At 41.8% G+C, this 15242-nt stretch overlaps 2 protein-coding genes and 1 long non-coding RNA gene across 3 annotated transcripts; 2 read left to right on the plus strand and 1 right to left on the minus strand.

The window, feature by feature from the left end:
* Positions 1 to 215: 215 nt before the first annotated feature.
* Positions 216 to 8230, minus strand: LOC133419432 (uncharacterized). Its single transcript, XR_009770513.1, has 3 exons — positions 8165 to 8230; positions 422 to 456; positions 216 to 305 (listed from the first exon to the last, which is right to left on the minus strand). It is a non-coding gene; the product is annotated as an uncharacterized LOC133419432 (long non-coding RNA).
* A 2072-nt stretch (positions 8231 to 10302) lies between these two features.
* On the plus strand, positions 10303 to 11894 carry crygmxl2 (crystallin, gamma MX, like 2). Its single transcript, XM_061709127.1, has 3 exons — positions 10303 to 10455; positions 10830 to 11072; positions 11566 to 11894. The coding sequence occupies exons 1-3, from the start codon at positions 10447 to 10449 to the stop codon at positions 11857 to 11859; spliced, it is 546 nt and encodes a 181-aa protein (XP_061565111.1). The 5' UTR covers positions 10303 to 10446; the 3' UTR covers positions 11860 to 11894.
* Positions 11895 to 12225: 331 nt separating this feature from the next.
* crygmx (crystallin, gamma MX) lies at positions 12226 to 14688 on the plus strand. Its single transcript, XM_061709128.1, has 3 exons — positions 12226 to 12373; positions 12896 to 13138; positions 14056 to 14688. Exons 1-3 carry the CDS (start codon positions 12365 to 12367, stop codon positions 14329 to 14331), a joined length of 528 nt encoding a protein of 175 aa, XP_061565112.1. The 5' UTR covers positions 12226 to 12364; the 3' UTR covers positions 14332 to 14688.
* The last annotated feature ends 554 nt before the right edge of the window (positions 14689 to 15242 follow it).

Raw genomic sequence — 15242 nt, forward strand, 5'->3', positions numbered from 1 at the left:
GACTGCTAGCTTTGTTGCTTCCCCCTAGCTCTTCGCTTTTCCTCCAAGATAACATGCAGTTGATAATTTACAGTAGAACACATTCTGAAAGTATAAAGAAAGATATGGCGACAAAGGCCCACAGAGAACGAGGCAGACGTCTTCGGTGCCAGCGGCTGAGCTGATTGTGAGAATCGCAGAGCCGAGGGGAAGGAAAGGTTCACGCCGTGGCGAAACTGCAGTAAGGTTTAGGTGGTTGACACTTTTGACACGGGAAAGTGATTTTTCTCAAGTTCAGCTCATGGTAGCCACGAGGTCTCAGCGGTCTGAACACAAATGTAGGAAAAAGAAAAAAAATAAATAAGCACAGCACCCCTGGCATCTGATGTTGATCGCTGCGGTGAAATACCGCCTTTGAAAAGCTTGAGGAAAGTGACAATACCGTATGTTTTTCCTTGTTGCTGCTCTTCCAGACGGCTAACATGAAAAAAAAAAAAAGCACAAAAAATACTCGTCTGATTGGTCTGAAAAGACTGTCAAATGTCAAGCAGTTATCAAACAGCAGACATGTTTTCTTTTAAAAAAAGATACCGGCAGAAGGAAAAGCCTAACCTTTAAGCAAGTGAGTGGAAGTCAGTCATCCCAATATGTGCGGTACTGCAGAATACTTGCTCTTTACCTGGCTAGTTGTTGATGGATAAAATAAATAGACCTCTAAAAACACCAAATTGTTGGGTATTATTTCCTTGGCAGGTGACAAAAAAAAAACAAACAGGACTTTTCCTGCACAGGAAGATGCAGGAACTTAAAATGAAGACATTTCCCCGTGCAGTTAAAACAAGTCTTTGCTTCCCTTTTACATCTAAAATTGCTTCAAGGTCTTCTTTCAGCACCCCTTGCTCTTGTGTCTTATGTTTACATTCTAATACACCCCTGTGAAGACTTCATGATTGACACAATGTTGTTCAACTCCCTTCACACTTGTACAAAAAGAGAGATGGGATGTTGATGTCCCTGATTTTCAAAGCAGCGTGTCTTGTTAATGCCCCCGTTTTTAGCGTGCACCACTGAATCAATAATTATCGCTCCATTGCGCTTTTCAGACGAACTTCTGCACAACTTCCACTTGAACCTACACTTCTTTTTCTCATTATTTTTCATATTTTATTCAGAGAGAGTCTCTCTGTGCTTTGTGCTCGCTGCACAGACAGGTCAGAGATCAGGCTGGAGCTGGCAGGGATTCAGTGTCTTGCTCAAAGACACTTTAGCAGACTGGGTACTTGCCGCTGTGAGCCTTGAGCTCCTGCTGTACTGCCCTGAAACCCCATCACTGACAGCCGAGGAATCTCAAAGACCATGCTGAATATCTTTATTTTCTTGGACTTTTTAAAGTGTTAGACAATAATCATGAGTGTTTTCTTTTCATCTTCAAAAAAAGAAATTAAAAATCTCTAGAAATACTAGAGCCAACCTTTCATTGAGAGAATAAAACAGCCACATGAAGCCTCCACCGTGCATTGAAAATCTAATTACTCAAATGGACAAATGTAAGCATCACAAAGAGAGATGTACTTTGTTGGCTTTCTTCAGAAAACTTTATCCAGGCATTGGAAACAGAGCAGGAGGCAGGTGCAGGTGTGTTTTGTTACATTTGCTTCTGACTATGAGCTGCACTTTTGGGGTTGGAAGGAGTTTAGGGGCTCGAAAGATTTTTCTGAAGCAGCCATAAATTGTAAGTTGATGGGAGTCATATATTAAAAAAAAAAAAAAAAAAATTCTTCCAGTTTTAAAGGTGTAAAAGTTTCATAAATCTACTTATAAAAATGCTGAAAACTTGAGCCAACATTGCAAAGAAAAAGGGGATTTTTATAATTTCCCAGGAGATTTATCCAAGTGAGTCAAGAGGTTTTATTTAAAGCGCAAAGGCCAAAAACATCAAATCTCCATTTTTAAACAAAGGTGAGTTTAGGACAATCTCTGTACTTTGGAGATTCTCTGCACTGAAGGGAGGTGATAATGAAGATTAATATGTACAGCTGGTTCTCTATGCAACCCTTGCTGTGCCGCCTTTGGTGTCCTGGTGTGAGGGAGCAGTCTAGTGTACCATCAATGGCAGGGAACAAAGCCTGAGAAAATATCAGGACTTCTTCCACAACTGCCTGCCGCCTTTTTCTCCGCCTTAAGATTAATCTAATTTGGTCTTTATTGAGAAATGGGTAAGAGCAGTTTTGTTTTATTTATGTATGTTTTTTTTTTCTTCCTCCTCCTCTTCTGCTCCTTTTCCTTTGTTGCCTCTCCTCGGCTGCCTCTGACAAAAGACAGCCAGCCTGCCAAGCCCGGTGTTGCTCTGGGACGGAGCTGTCAATCACTCCTGACGGCACCCTGACAACATGTACGTTAAAATTTCAAACGGGACTCAAAGGCGGAGTGTGACAGGCGAGCCTTTGAAAGTGGCTGTAGCGCTCGGCGACAGCCAGAGGAGTACGGGTGGAAAACAAACTCGAAAACAACAGTGCAAAGGGAGAGGAGCAAGAGAGTCAGAGACAGAGAGGGAAAGAAGAAAAAAAACAAAAGTTAAAAGCAAAACAGTGAAGAATGTGGGTCTTGATGATGGAAACTGGCATTAGTTTCTCCCTTAGTGCATCATTGTTTTTTTTAATTTGGTTGAAGTCCTCCGAGTGGAGCGTTGAGTCTTCCAGGGACTCTGCAGAGGGCCTGCTCTCTCTCTGCAGTCCAGGGACAGCCGAACCCCAATCCGGCTCCTCTGAGGCCTCACCCAGATCTAGCAAGGCCCATAAAAGCATCTCATTACCTCATCCTTAGATACAAAACAAAACTGTGCAGGAATCTTAATAAAGTGCTTGATTGAATCTAACCTGCAAGTGGATTTCCCAGCAGAAATGGAAACCGGTACTTTCCACAGATTAGTTTGTAGTTTCATAAATCTAGATGTGATGCATCCAATACCAACAAGGAAAATAAAACTCAATTTAGATTCTTATTCTTCTACCCTGAATGCACTCGGACAAATTCCCTCTAAAACACTAAATCCCAAGAAAGCGTGAGCCTATAGCAACCATATTGAGTCAAATGTGCAAACATAAGCTTCAGGATGTATTTTCAAATGCTCTCTGTCATAAGACACAGGCGCAGATCAATAGCACCTCTTCAACATGGCTAAGTGAACAGTACTACACAAAGGCCCGGGCTGTGCCAGACCCTATGGGAGAACTGCCATCTCTGCAGTCCTGCAGTTTGTGTACTGATCCTTCAGTCAGCGTCCACATCTGCAGTTCAAAAACACACATTGGCTTGAAAACTGCTACAAAGCTAACTGCTCATTGTCTGTCTGGGACTTTATTTGGCCATGCTGTGAGCCCCGCGCGCTCGTCTGTGTCTGGTCGAAGTTTGTTTGAAACTATCATTCTGAAAAAGCAACTTTGTCGCCGAAAAAAGTGTGTGTTGCTGCTACAAACAAGCGGACAAGTGGCATGTGCGCTGGGACACAGGTCGTGTCAGCCCCGATCGTGATTTGTTTTTTGTGGGTTTTTTTTTTAACTTTTCCCTTGGTAAAGCTTTGTCAGACCGCTGATAGGCAGCGGTACAGACGAGAGAAATGGCACTGACACACAAAGAGCTGTGCCACATGAATTGGTGCCATTGTGTAACTCGTGTGTACATGCACAACTGTCCAAGTTTACTTTCAAATGTATAGGAACAAACACAAACAAGCTGCTCAGAGATATGGCTGCTGTAGAAAGGACTTGAAACAGCTTTCCAGCAGGCTGCACGATGCTCTGGCTTCTAGTGCCCTCTAGTGTCTGGATCTGACCAGCAAACTCACTGGGACGTCTGCTCAAAACTGGCATTGGACTTAAAATGCGCCAGTACGTCCGAAACAACAAATCTGTGGGGCATTTATAATTATGATAAATTAAGTTGAGAATCCTGTTTGTAATTTATGCATTACAAATGCTAATTTGGTTGTGTCCCCTAACATCAGAAGAACAAAGAAAAATAAAAGGCAGAAAGTGGATTCAACAACAAACAACCTGAACAAACCAAATACATTTTTGACAATAAAAACTATCAAGCTCATATTTAAGTCCAGTCCATACACATGCATTTTACTCTATGAACTCATGCATTAGATATGGTTAATTCCTGAGATGTTCATTTTTAAAATGGGCACATAACTGTATTTTTCATGACATTGGTCATTTTTTTTAATCCTTGACAAATCATTCTCAGAATAATTTTTATTTTGAATCTCTAAAATAAAAAAGCTGTAATCAAAGAAAACCTTGGTGTACAATTTTAAGATTATTTCTAATCACGTCAAAACCCAGTGCCTTCTTTAAAGGATCATTTAAAGATGATTGCATCTCAGTATAAAGGTTTTTCACTTCATTCTTTGATTAAACACTGAAGATGACAAAGTCTAAATTATTGCAATTAATATTATTCAATCTTATCAAGTGATGTTAAAAATGTATTCATGAGAGGGATCTTTCATGTTATATTAAATTGCTTCTCGTGGTTGAGTTTTAAATGATGAAACAAAAAGACACAAATACAAGAGTGTCTGAGAGTTGTGAAGTTATATATCATTCGTATAATTTTAATTGTGCATTTCAGCAAACACGGGAGTCGCAATGAAAACGTATCCTTTAAAGTCTCTCTTCTATATTATTAATGTGCTGATCACAAAATAAACCTTTAAGAATGTCGTGCAACTCTGCTTTTTATTTTATGCATCATCATAATGCAATTTTCCATCCTTGTAAGATTTTAAATTAAGTAGTATTAAAATTCACAGAAACTGTTTGATTTTATGAGAAATTTTAGGCTGTTAACGACATAAAATGGAATATAATATGACTAAAAGGTAAACATTATCTGCATGAGAGAGAAAAATCTAGCCTCAAACATCTTCACATATGGAGCCAAAGCTGATGTTGTCTAATCTATTTAGGTCGGCTGAGGCTACCACCTTTGAGCAACTGGCGCTTCGATGTGAAGATCTTAACATGCTCTTAATTTACCAGAATAAAGCAGATTTTGTGTAAATCATATCATGGTGTCGTTTTTGAGCATGCACGATAGAGTCAGCAGAGGTGGGATTTGAGAGACACCTCAAAGCTCTGATTATCCTGAGTGCCTCTGCCCAATAACATCACCTGCTGGGACAGCAGCACTGCTCCTCTAAATAAATTGCAAGTGGCCCTGGGCAATGAGAGGAACCTTCCTTTGATCTGCTTGACTGCCAACGAGGAAAACGTGCAGGCAGTCAATCAAGCTCTTAAGCCTCTGCAACAATGGAGCCGACCACGCTTTATTATTTATTTTTTAAATGGACGCATTTCATTACCGCAAGGTGTCTACTTGGTGGGGTAGCAGGAGGCGGGAAGGTGAGGGGTGGGGGGGGGGTGGGGGGGGTTGGGGCTACATAATCAATAATTGATATGCGGTGTGAAAAAGCTGATTTGCCGCCTCTCCTCTGGTGCTCTTGTCACAAGCTGTTGTCAGAACACATTTACTTTGATGACAAATTTGAAGACGCGAACAACAGCATCACATCTTATTATGAATGTGGTGAGTGGTGAAAGGCAGGGGCCCCTCTCCTCACCCGGGCTCTGTTTGTTCAGGGTGCTCTGGGGGGACGACTACCAGGCACCGGCGTGAGTTACAGCCTTGTTAGAGGAGAGATGAGAGGGGGTTGAACTTTTTTGTCATGTGTCAGTAAACAGCGTGACTTGTTTGAAAGGCACCTGGATTACAGGGTGAAAAGTCGCTCTTTAAACTTCTGAAGCTTCGCTGTACAGGAGACACACCGTGTCAAAACAGCGTAGGGAGATGAGGAGCGAGAGCAGCTAAAAGCCACCGCTCCTCTCCGGGTATGTGCCTGCTGAGAGATGAAGAAGCTGTCCTGAGTTTGGGTCATGCTGCACTGGCAGAGTGCTTAAGAAACTTTAGCTGGATAAAAAAGATTATTTAATGATTCAAACAGGACTGAAGATGAAATATCCTGTTGTTAAAATGATACAAGACAAAATAAAAAGGAGAACTGTTCTGCAGGAGTGTAATATTTAGTAAAATTATAAAAAGTGCACACAAGCAAGAGGCCTGGATCATATACATGATACACGCACACACACACATTTGACATACACACTGGCTTGCGTTCACCTGCATGCTTGCTCTGTAGTTTTTAGGGTTAGTTAGCGGTAGTTTAGCTCAGACTGTGATTATATCTCAAGATTTGGGTCGATTGCTGCTCGTGTTTTGGTCGGCTCTGTGTCGGTTTTGTCGGTTTTGTGTTTTGTTTGTGGTTTTTGTTGCAGATTTCCAGTGCTTGACGTGTGTCTCTGTGTGTTCCTGTTTCCTGGATTGGCAGTGGATGTCGTCACCCCCCCCCCCCTCAAAAGAAAAAATAAATAAATTCACTGGGTTTGTATGTGTATATTTATGTATGTGTATGCATATGTATGCGTATATATATATGTATATATATTAAATATAGTAATAATGCACATATATATGCCTTTGGTTTCTACCGTCATGGTATCAATCATTAATATGTGTGCAGACAAGGTAAAAAAAAAAAAAAAAAAAAGAGGCCTGGTTATGATTGCTAAGCTTTGATTCACATGAGAAATCTATACTTTTTTGCTCAGTTACACCGTGTTGAACACCTGAGGGTCATCTGAAGTAAGCTGAGAAAATCTTTCTGTTGATTTAATTTGCTGAGAGTAGTTTCTTAATTAGCCAATATTCTTAAATAACAGTATGTGCAGAGTCCAGATTTACCACAAACTTTAAAACTAAATCCTGATAGGGCATGGTTCAACGGCACAAAAAAAAAAAGTCTCAGAGAAAGGAAAACAAACACATCAACAATTTAACATAATTGACAGCTGCATCCATTTGCTCGGCCCAAGCCCCCCCCCCCCTCCCTCCATCTTTTCCACTCTGTTCTTCCAACACCATTTCCTCTTTTAATTATCCCTCTGGAAAAAAAAAAAAAAAGATGGCGCACATCAGACACATCACGGTAAATCCTGGCCCTGGCATGGGCTCACAGTGGCTCCTGCATCTGGCAGTCCCGATAGAGCCCGCGCGCTGGCAGTGACAAGAGAGGGAGAATGCCTCGAGATTTTTTCTTTTTTATTCTTGACAGAAAGAATGGAGAGGATGATCTCTCAGCAAAAGAGAAGGAATCGTTCTCCTCTCGGCGTGGGAGGGTTTTTTGGCAAGCGCTTTCCCATCATACCACGTTTTCAGCACCAGATTAGCCAGATCTCAGGAGCAAAACTCACATAGACCCCTTGTTTACATCTCAGTGCCACAGTGTTTTTTGTAATGACTGTTCAGTAAAAAAGAGCACACATTGGAGGCAACGCGAGCTCGGCTGCTTTCCTATCTCTCCGTTCAACATTTTAGGGGTGAGACTTACTGTACGCGGCAGAATCACAGAGAGCATGGTTTGGATTAAGGGAATGTGATTTGTTTTAAATTGAAAGAAGTCCTCTCTGACCTGAAATGTGTGTTCACTGAGTGAATTGTACACTCACATTCTAATTAGCTATCAGCTACCCAAATGGGTTTTTCTTTTTGCAGGCTGGATGGATCAAAAAATGCAAGTTAACTACTGCTGTGGTTACTTTCTGTCAAAGTTTCTCGTCTCTCCGTGGGGTGCACATCAATCACAGAGGTCCCCAAATAAGAGTCGCTGTTGCGAGCTAATAGTGTCATCATCTCCCACGTGATTACACATATTGCACAATGAGCTCCTCGGACACGGTGGAGCTTGCAGATCTAGCCCTCTGCTCTGTTCCCCTCTCCTTTCCTTTTCTTCATCATTCTGAGATGAAGAGTGGAATACTCCACAGTGGGTAGCTTTCTTCTTCTCCGAGGGGAACTAAGAAAGCAGGCAAGGGCCTGTGTGATGTTGGTTTCCCTTCAGGGTGGGAAGGAGATGTCTTGTAGCACAGCTAAAGATGATCATTTGAGATCCTGTGAAACGAGGTTCCCCCTCTGGAAGCTGCAGAGACGTGGGGAGAGACGGGGTCCTGACTAATGAGTAAGGGGTAGCTCATGTTCCTCCGTGATGAAAATGAGAACAATAACAGCGATGATGGTGGCAATCTCCTTCCCCCCATTATAAATGTTATCAAAAACTCACCTACAACCTTTTACTCAGTTCACATGTAACGTTAAAGGTCAGGCGGAACAGCAGCAATAGCTGAGGCAGAGCTGCCTGGGAGATTTGCGAGGCCCTGTGCGAAATGGCCACGAAATTTTTGGGGTTTTCGGATCGGGTGTCTATATGTGCAATTTTAACTCTCCAATTAGCAAAATACTGGATACCTTCCCCTGCCTCATCATCATCTCTTGCCTCGACGCGGGGCCCCACGGCTGCTTGAGACCCGGTCGGATCGGTGATTTTTGTAACAAATTTATCAAACAAGCCTTTCAGAGAGGCATTAAACTCTTCCATTTTCTTTATTTTTTTTTTCTTTTTTCATCCCCTGATGGAAATTTCCTGAATCCGTCTCGTTCTCTCGACATTGTGTGAAAGTTTGTTCCAACTCCACCGTCTGGATCAGAGCAGCTTGTGTCTGCGCTTGGTCTGATCAGTTGTATTGAACAACAGACACGCGCATCATTGCACATATATTTATTGATATGCACAGACTAGTACACATTTAGGTCTGTAATGGAACGTGACTGTTGATATTTATAAGGGAAAAAAAAAAAAAAAAAAAAAAAAAAAACGGCCCATAGCGCGAGGCCCCTTGGGGCGCGAGGCCCTGTGCGGTCGCACGGTTCGCACACCCCTTGCGGCGGCCCTGAGCTGAGGTACGATGAAACTGGCAGACAGGAAAACTACTTGGTCTCAGTGACTGCGTTTACATGCACTCAATAACTCTTTTAAAACCTGAATATTAGCAATAACCCGAATTTTGACTGCATGTAAACGTAGTCAGTGAGAAACAAATGTTTTGCAGAACACTTGTTTCTCCATCACTCTGTTGCCCTCTTTCTAGTACAAAAAGTTCACATTTCATAAGGCTGATGAAAGTAGTCATTAATCTCTAGGCGTGAGGAAAATGTAAATATTTGTTTCTTATACATCTTTGATTAAACTTTTCCTCCCAATGAAAATATTTGCCCCAAAAAGTCACAAAACAAAACAACTTCCCATCTGACAATCTACCACAATTAGGCACCATAGTGGGATGAAAGGATATCAACGGTCTACTTATGTCATATAAAACAAGTCAAGCTTCAAACGTAAAACCTTCTGAAGCCTATGAGAGCTTCAGTTCAATCAGTGAACAGATGAATGAGCAAAAGATTATCAACACAGTTTCTTAACACAGAAAGTGTCATAAGGTATGGATGTACTACCAGGGTAGCATTTTGCATCAGAACATAATGGCTATTGTGTTTTTTTGACAACATTAGCCTTTTTACAGAGTTGAAGCTGCATAAAAAAAAACAGACAAAGTGGAGTGGGGGCACACGCTCTTTATCCTGATGAAAGGCTAAAGGATGGCACTGACCTTTCTGGCATCAGCTAGGCTTTGGGAGGACAATACATGGCAGCAACTGTTTCTGGCCTTTTCCCCTTCAGCTCTGGGCTATGCTTACAAGCCAAACACTCAAGTCCAAACATCTATCATTTTATACAAAAGACTCAAACACACTGATGCCCTAAACCCCTCCTTTTAGATCACACAATCATACACGCACACATCCTGTGCAGTTCAGGCTGTACATCTGCAAACAGAGCAGTCCCGTCTGGCATCACAGTACAACTGCAGGCTATGGAAGCAAAAAGAGACAACAGATCACTGTAGATTACATCAACACACAAGCTTCACTCGGCCCGCAGTATCAACACCACTTTCCTTAAACGGAAGATGAAAAACGAACTTAGCTGCCATCTATAACACCTCAGCATTGCACTTCTCAAAGCCTCACTGAGACTGCCAAACAACAGTATGACTTTGTCTTCATCCAAGCAATTCATGAAGTAAAAATAGTGACCTGGTTAAGTTCCACTTTAGTTCGTGGCACATAAAAATGACCTGAGCCAGTATGGACTATTTAAATGCTTTGTTGTTGGGGGGCCATATGTCCAAAGGGCCTTTTGTGTGACATTTCAAAAGGCCTTCATCACAAGGTCATGGCAAAACAAGGGTCATGCAAACAGAGAATAGCACATTCGTGATGTAATTTTTGTTAGAGGGGATGCCAATTCTATAGGTAAACTCTAGCAGACAGGAGATAAGTTACGCGTAAGCTGGCAGACAATGGGAACAGTAGACGGCATCTGAAAAGGTAAAAGAGTAGTAGTCTCTGACGTGTCATAGGCCTCATCGTCAGCAAGAGAGAGTATAAAAGGACCTGCAAGTGCGTCTAGCACCGTGGTGCGCAAACATCCACGGACATACAACCATGGGAAAGGTATGAACTCACATGCAGTGAAGCATTCGCTTTGGTATCTATTACAAGAAAGAGAGAAATGTGGCACAGGAGAAGAGGAAAAACATAAATGGATGACTCTTTAAATATAGGAAGATTGGACAGATTGGACAAGTATAAATCAAAGGAACCATCTCAAACAATAGCTTCAAATGCCTTGATTTTCACCTGTAAAACACTGACAGAAACTCTCAACGCAGCAGCACTGGACAAGTTTCGACATCTGAAGGACTAAGAATAAGTTGTTGTTGGATCAAAGGAGACCAGTGTCCCCTGTCATCTGTTAATGAGTAATGCAACTAGAGAATCCACGTGTTTAAACGTTAGTGACGTATCCGTTATTTCTCTTTTTAAAGATCGTCTTCTACGAGGGCCGCAACTTCCAGGGCCGTCACTGGGAGTGCGGCAGTGACTGCATGGACACCTACAGGCACTTCAACTGCTGCAACTCCCTCCGTGTCAGCGGCGGCCAGTGGGTGGCCTATGAGAAGCCCTACTACATGGGCTACCAGTACATCCTCGGCCCCGGAGAGTACCCCAACTACCACTCCTGGATGGGCTTCAACAACTGTATCCGCTCCTGCCAGATGTACCCTCCCGTAAGTCAATCAAAGAGACAGATAGGATTGATAGTACCCCACCGCCGCCACTCCACCACCTCCCCTCTCCCAAACTCCACTCACCTTGTACATCAAAAACCGCTTTATAAATGGATATCAATCACAAGGTTTTTGATGTAATTCACAGATACTCGCACAGGTCACGGCATGAAAGTCTCTACTGAAAGGCCCATAAGGAGACCCAGTCAGTCTTTTGAAAGACTATGATGCTCCCCCCCATAAGACTTGGTGCCTTCACTCTAATTCTGTTAGTCACTTTGAGTGCTTGTGGCAGATTACGGACGAAAAAAGAAATCTAATTCAGCCATTCTACAACAGGGCTCTTGCTCATTCTCATTTGTAGTTAGTTAAGGTAACCAAGCAGTGCAGGTGGTGGTTTGAATTCAAAAATCCACTCAGAGTAGAAAGTTTTCTGCAGGGTTCACATCTACCAACGGCATGATAATCATGTCCTAATTTCTCTCCCATACAGTACAGAGGATCCTACAAGATGTCCATTTTTAACAGGCCCGAGATGATGGGACACACGATGGAGTTCACAGAAGACTGCCCCAATGTGCTTGACCGCTTCCACTTCCGTGACATTTACTCCTGTAACATCATGGAGGGCTACTGGATCTTCTACGAGCACCCCAACTACAGGGGACGCCAGTACTTCCTGCGTCCCGGACAGTACAGGGCCTGTGGCGACTGGGGCTGTAACAACCCCATGGTTGGCTCTTTCAGAAGGATGAGGACTCACATGGAAATGCCCAAACGTGTGTAATCCAAATTAATAATAAAGATCTCATTTTAACACAACGCCGTCTTGAGTGAGCTTATTTCAACACGTTCACGCAATATATAAACACAAATGTTTCTGGTAAGGTGGCACATTTCCTTCTCGTCTGAGTTCGACCCAAGATATCTTGGTAGAACCTAATGACCCATGTTGCAATCCAACGTTTACTGAAACACCTCTTTTTTTTTCCTTCCTTTGCTGGACTGTAGGTTTTTGGCATCAGTGCCAATAAAGGGCAGATGTTGCAATTCTTATTGAAGCCTCTGAGATAGTGCCATTGTATGGTGTTTTCCACAGTTAGAGCTTTGACAAAGACAAAGCGGCGGCGGCGGCTGCTCACCGGTCCAGCAGTGTTGTGCGGTCTATAGAGCTTACTGTGCTGACAGGAAAAAAGCTTTGTTCCGTGTTTACAAAGCCCTGATCCCGGCGGGGTTTATAAAGAGGTCTGGCACAGCCGTGCATCTGGTCTGGTCTGAACTTAACAGTTACAATGGGCAAGGTAAGCATCCGATTTCAAAATCTATGTAGCTACAGGATCAAAAGTCTTTTTAGTGTGGCATATGTTCATTTATAACTTTAGAATAGCAGGATTTTCACAGCACGATAACTAACTATTACGAGTAAATGGATGGAATAACGTGGTCGAATTTACAAAGGGAAGTCTGCAACAATTAATTCGATAAATAAATACTTTTGCCTTTATCTTCTGTTAACGATGATATATTTTACTGTTTTTTGACTTTTGGAAAACCCTTTTAGACATTTTTCCTTTTCATGAAAGTTGTTATTCTGATACACTCTTCAGCTAAATTTAACTTTCTCAGATGAAACTTACTTGCAAAACCTGGCTCAGTATTAAAAATGAATAAATAAGTAAAAATGGCATGATACTGAAAATGAGGCGTACTCAGAGTTTACATTATTATCAAGAGCCTGAACAGCAGGAGAACAGATAACTACTCATACATATGAGTCTTAATTTGTCTTCACCCTGTGATGTTCTGCCATCTGTCATATGCAGATTATCTTCTATGAAGACAAAAACTTCCAGGGTCGTCACCATGAGTGCACTAGTGACTGCTCTGAGATGCAAAACTACTTCAGCCGCTGCAACTCAATAAAAGTTGATAGCGGTTGCTGGGTGGCCTACGAGAAGCCCAATTATGGCGGTTACCAGTACATGCTGCACAAGGGAGACTATCCTGACTACCAGCGCTGGGCTGGCTTCAATGACTGCATCCGCTCCTGCCGTATGGTGCCACCTGTGAGTTACAAATCACATCATTTCTTGTTAGCACAAATATTCTTTGCAAAGGTGCCACTGTTAGGATTATTTTGCATCTAGACCAGGGGTGTCAAACTCATTTTGCTTGGCGGGCCGGATTTGACCAATTTCTTTTCTCGCACGCTCAAAATAACAAAAACGGTGCGAAAATGTTTTTTTTTCTAATTCTTTTTTTTTTTTATGTAGAATATATTTCTTCAGCATCTTTTCTTGGAATTTCTTGTTTTTTTTCTAATTATGTAAGATACTTGTAATATCATTTTACAAAGATAAACAGAAACAAGTATGTTTTTTTTATAGGAAATTTAATTAAAAGCAAAATCTTTCTTATTACATCCGAGAGTGTTTCTTTGTGATTTAGAGATTTTTCCAGTACAATTAAGTGTATTTCTTTTTAAAAATTGGCGCGGATATTTACGCCAGTGTGCCGAAAAAGTCAGCACTTCTCTTTTAACTGTTTTACTTTGTCACTATCTCGTATTCAAAACTGAAATTCTCCGAATAAATATCTTCTATCATCTTTTTTAGCAGTGATATTTTTCCTGCGAAAATATATAATAGTAGTCAGTTAATAAAAATAAACAACCGTCTACAAAGAAATAAAATCGGCAAATGCATCCTAGAAAACAAAAAAAATGTTGAAAACTGCTCTATTTGTGTAATAACGATGGATTTGTAGAAGAAATATATTATTGGATATGCTGCGATTCATGGCATTATTTATGCCTTCCTTTTTAGTAAATTAACATTTCTTTTTTTTGCGTTGGAAACTTCTCGCGGGCCGAATGAAAATCTCTCTCGGGCCACATTTGACACCCCTGATCTAGACTGTTTATTTTACTTGGCTGTTTAACAGGGTGATACTTCAACCTGAAATGGTACTTTTCTTTTTATAGTACACTGGAAACTACAGGATGAAGATTTTTGAGCGGTCTGATTTTGCGGGCCAGAACCTGGAGCTGAATGAAGACTGCCCGAATCTGCACGAGCGTTTCCACACACGTGACATCTCCTCTGTTAATGTCATGGAGGGCTACTGGATGCTCCACGAGCACCCCAATTACAGGGGACGTCAGTACTTCCTGCGTCCCGGAGAGTACAGGAGGCACAGCGAATGGGGAAGCAACACCCCCACCATCGGCTCTCTGAGACGCGTCACTGACAACAACTGATTCCCAGCTGTTTCTTAGTCCTGAGTCCTACTATTTACAGTAGATCTCCATCCTCTTGTTTCGCTAATGTCAGCACTGTTTCAGTGTGGTCTCAACACTGTGGTGTATCAACCGGAGATCTTACACTTTAATGATGAATGGGGTTTTGGTGCGTCTGATATTGGATTCTGGATTTGATAAGTTGCTTTGCGTTGATTGGGGAAAGTTGTAACCCCAATCAGTGCTCCAGCAATGCTCAGAGTTTATAGTGATAAACCCTTGCTTTGGTCGCTCCACAGTAAAAAGTGGTTTTCCTTGCAGGTCCCCAACCTTCTGTGCTATTGGAATTACAATAAATGAAAACTTGATGAAAGTCAACTGAAGGGAGCCTTTGTTAATTCTCTACTGACTACTACAGCTGTCACTATCAAAAGATGAGGGGGTTATGGATTGTCATAAATCCCCAAACCTTTAATATGCAAATTAAACTTTGGCTTCATCAGGACACAGATCCGGACAAATGGTGGAGCCGTTGAAGTTCTTGCAAATCTAAGGTTTTGCACGGTTTTTCCTGCTATTGCTTTTTGACATACACAAAGAGAAATTATCAAGGAAACAGAAGCTTATACTTTGAAGATCACTATTAAAGACAACAAGAAAAGAAAGTATCTGAGGACGGGCATGTTGGAGTCTTTATGAGATCACATGGTACGGAGTAAGCGCTTTGGGTCCATGAAAGATGCCCATATTAGATCCACATCATAAGGCCAGTACCCACTCAAAGAGCCAGAGTCAAAGTTGCCTGGTGTTAGCCCCGAGCATCAAGCTCTCTCAGAACACAAAACAAAACCCAGTCCACATCCCTGCTCATGCATTTTTCATTGGCTCAAGATACTGAACCCTTTCAGAAATAAATATCAATTATTGAAACT

This window comes from Cololabis saira, chromosome 19 (genome assembly GCF_033807715.1).
Source record: "Cololabis saira isolate AMF1-May2022 chromosome 19, fColSai1.1, whole genome shotgun sequence".
Classification (NCBI taxonomy): Eukaryota; Metazoa; Chordata; class Actinopteri; order Beloniformes; family Belonidae; genus Cololabis; species Cololabis saira.

Coding starts and splice junctions, on each gene's coding strand:
- crygmxl2 (XM_061709127.1), top strand. Junction 11,073..11,565: donor CCTGCCAGATGTACCCTCCC/GTAAGTCAATCA, acceptor TCTCCCATACAG/TACAGAGGATCCTACAAGAT.
- crygmx (XM_061709128.1), top strand. Junction 13,139..14,055: donor CCTGCCGTATGGTGCCACCT/GTGAGTTACAAA, acceptor TTCTTTTTATAG/TACACTGGAAACTACAGGAT.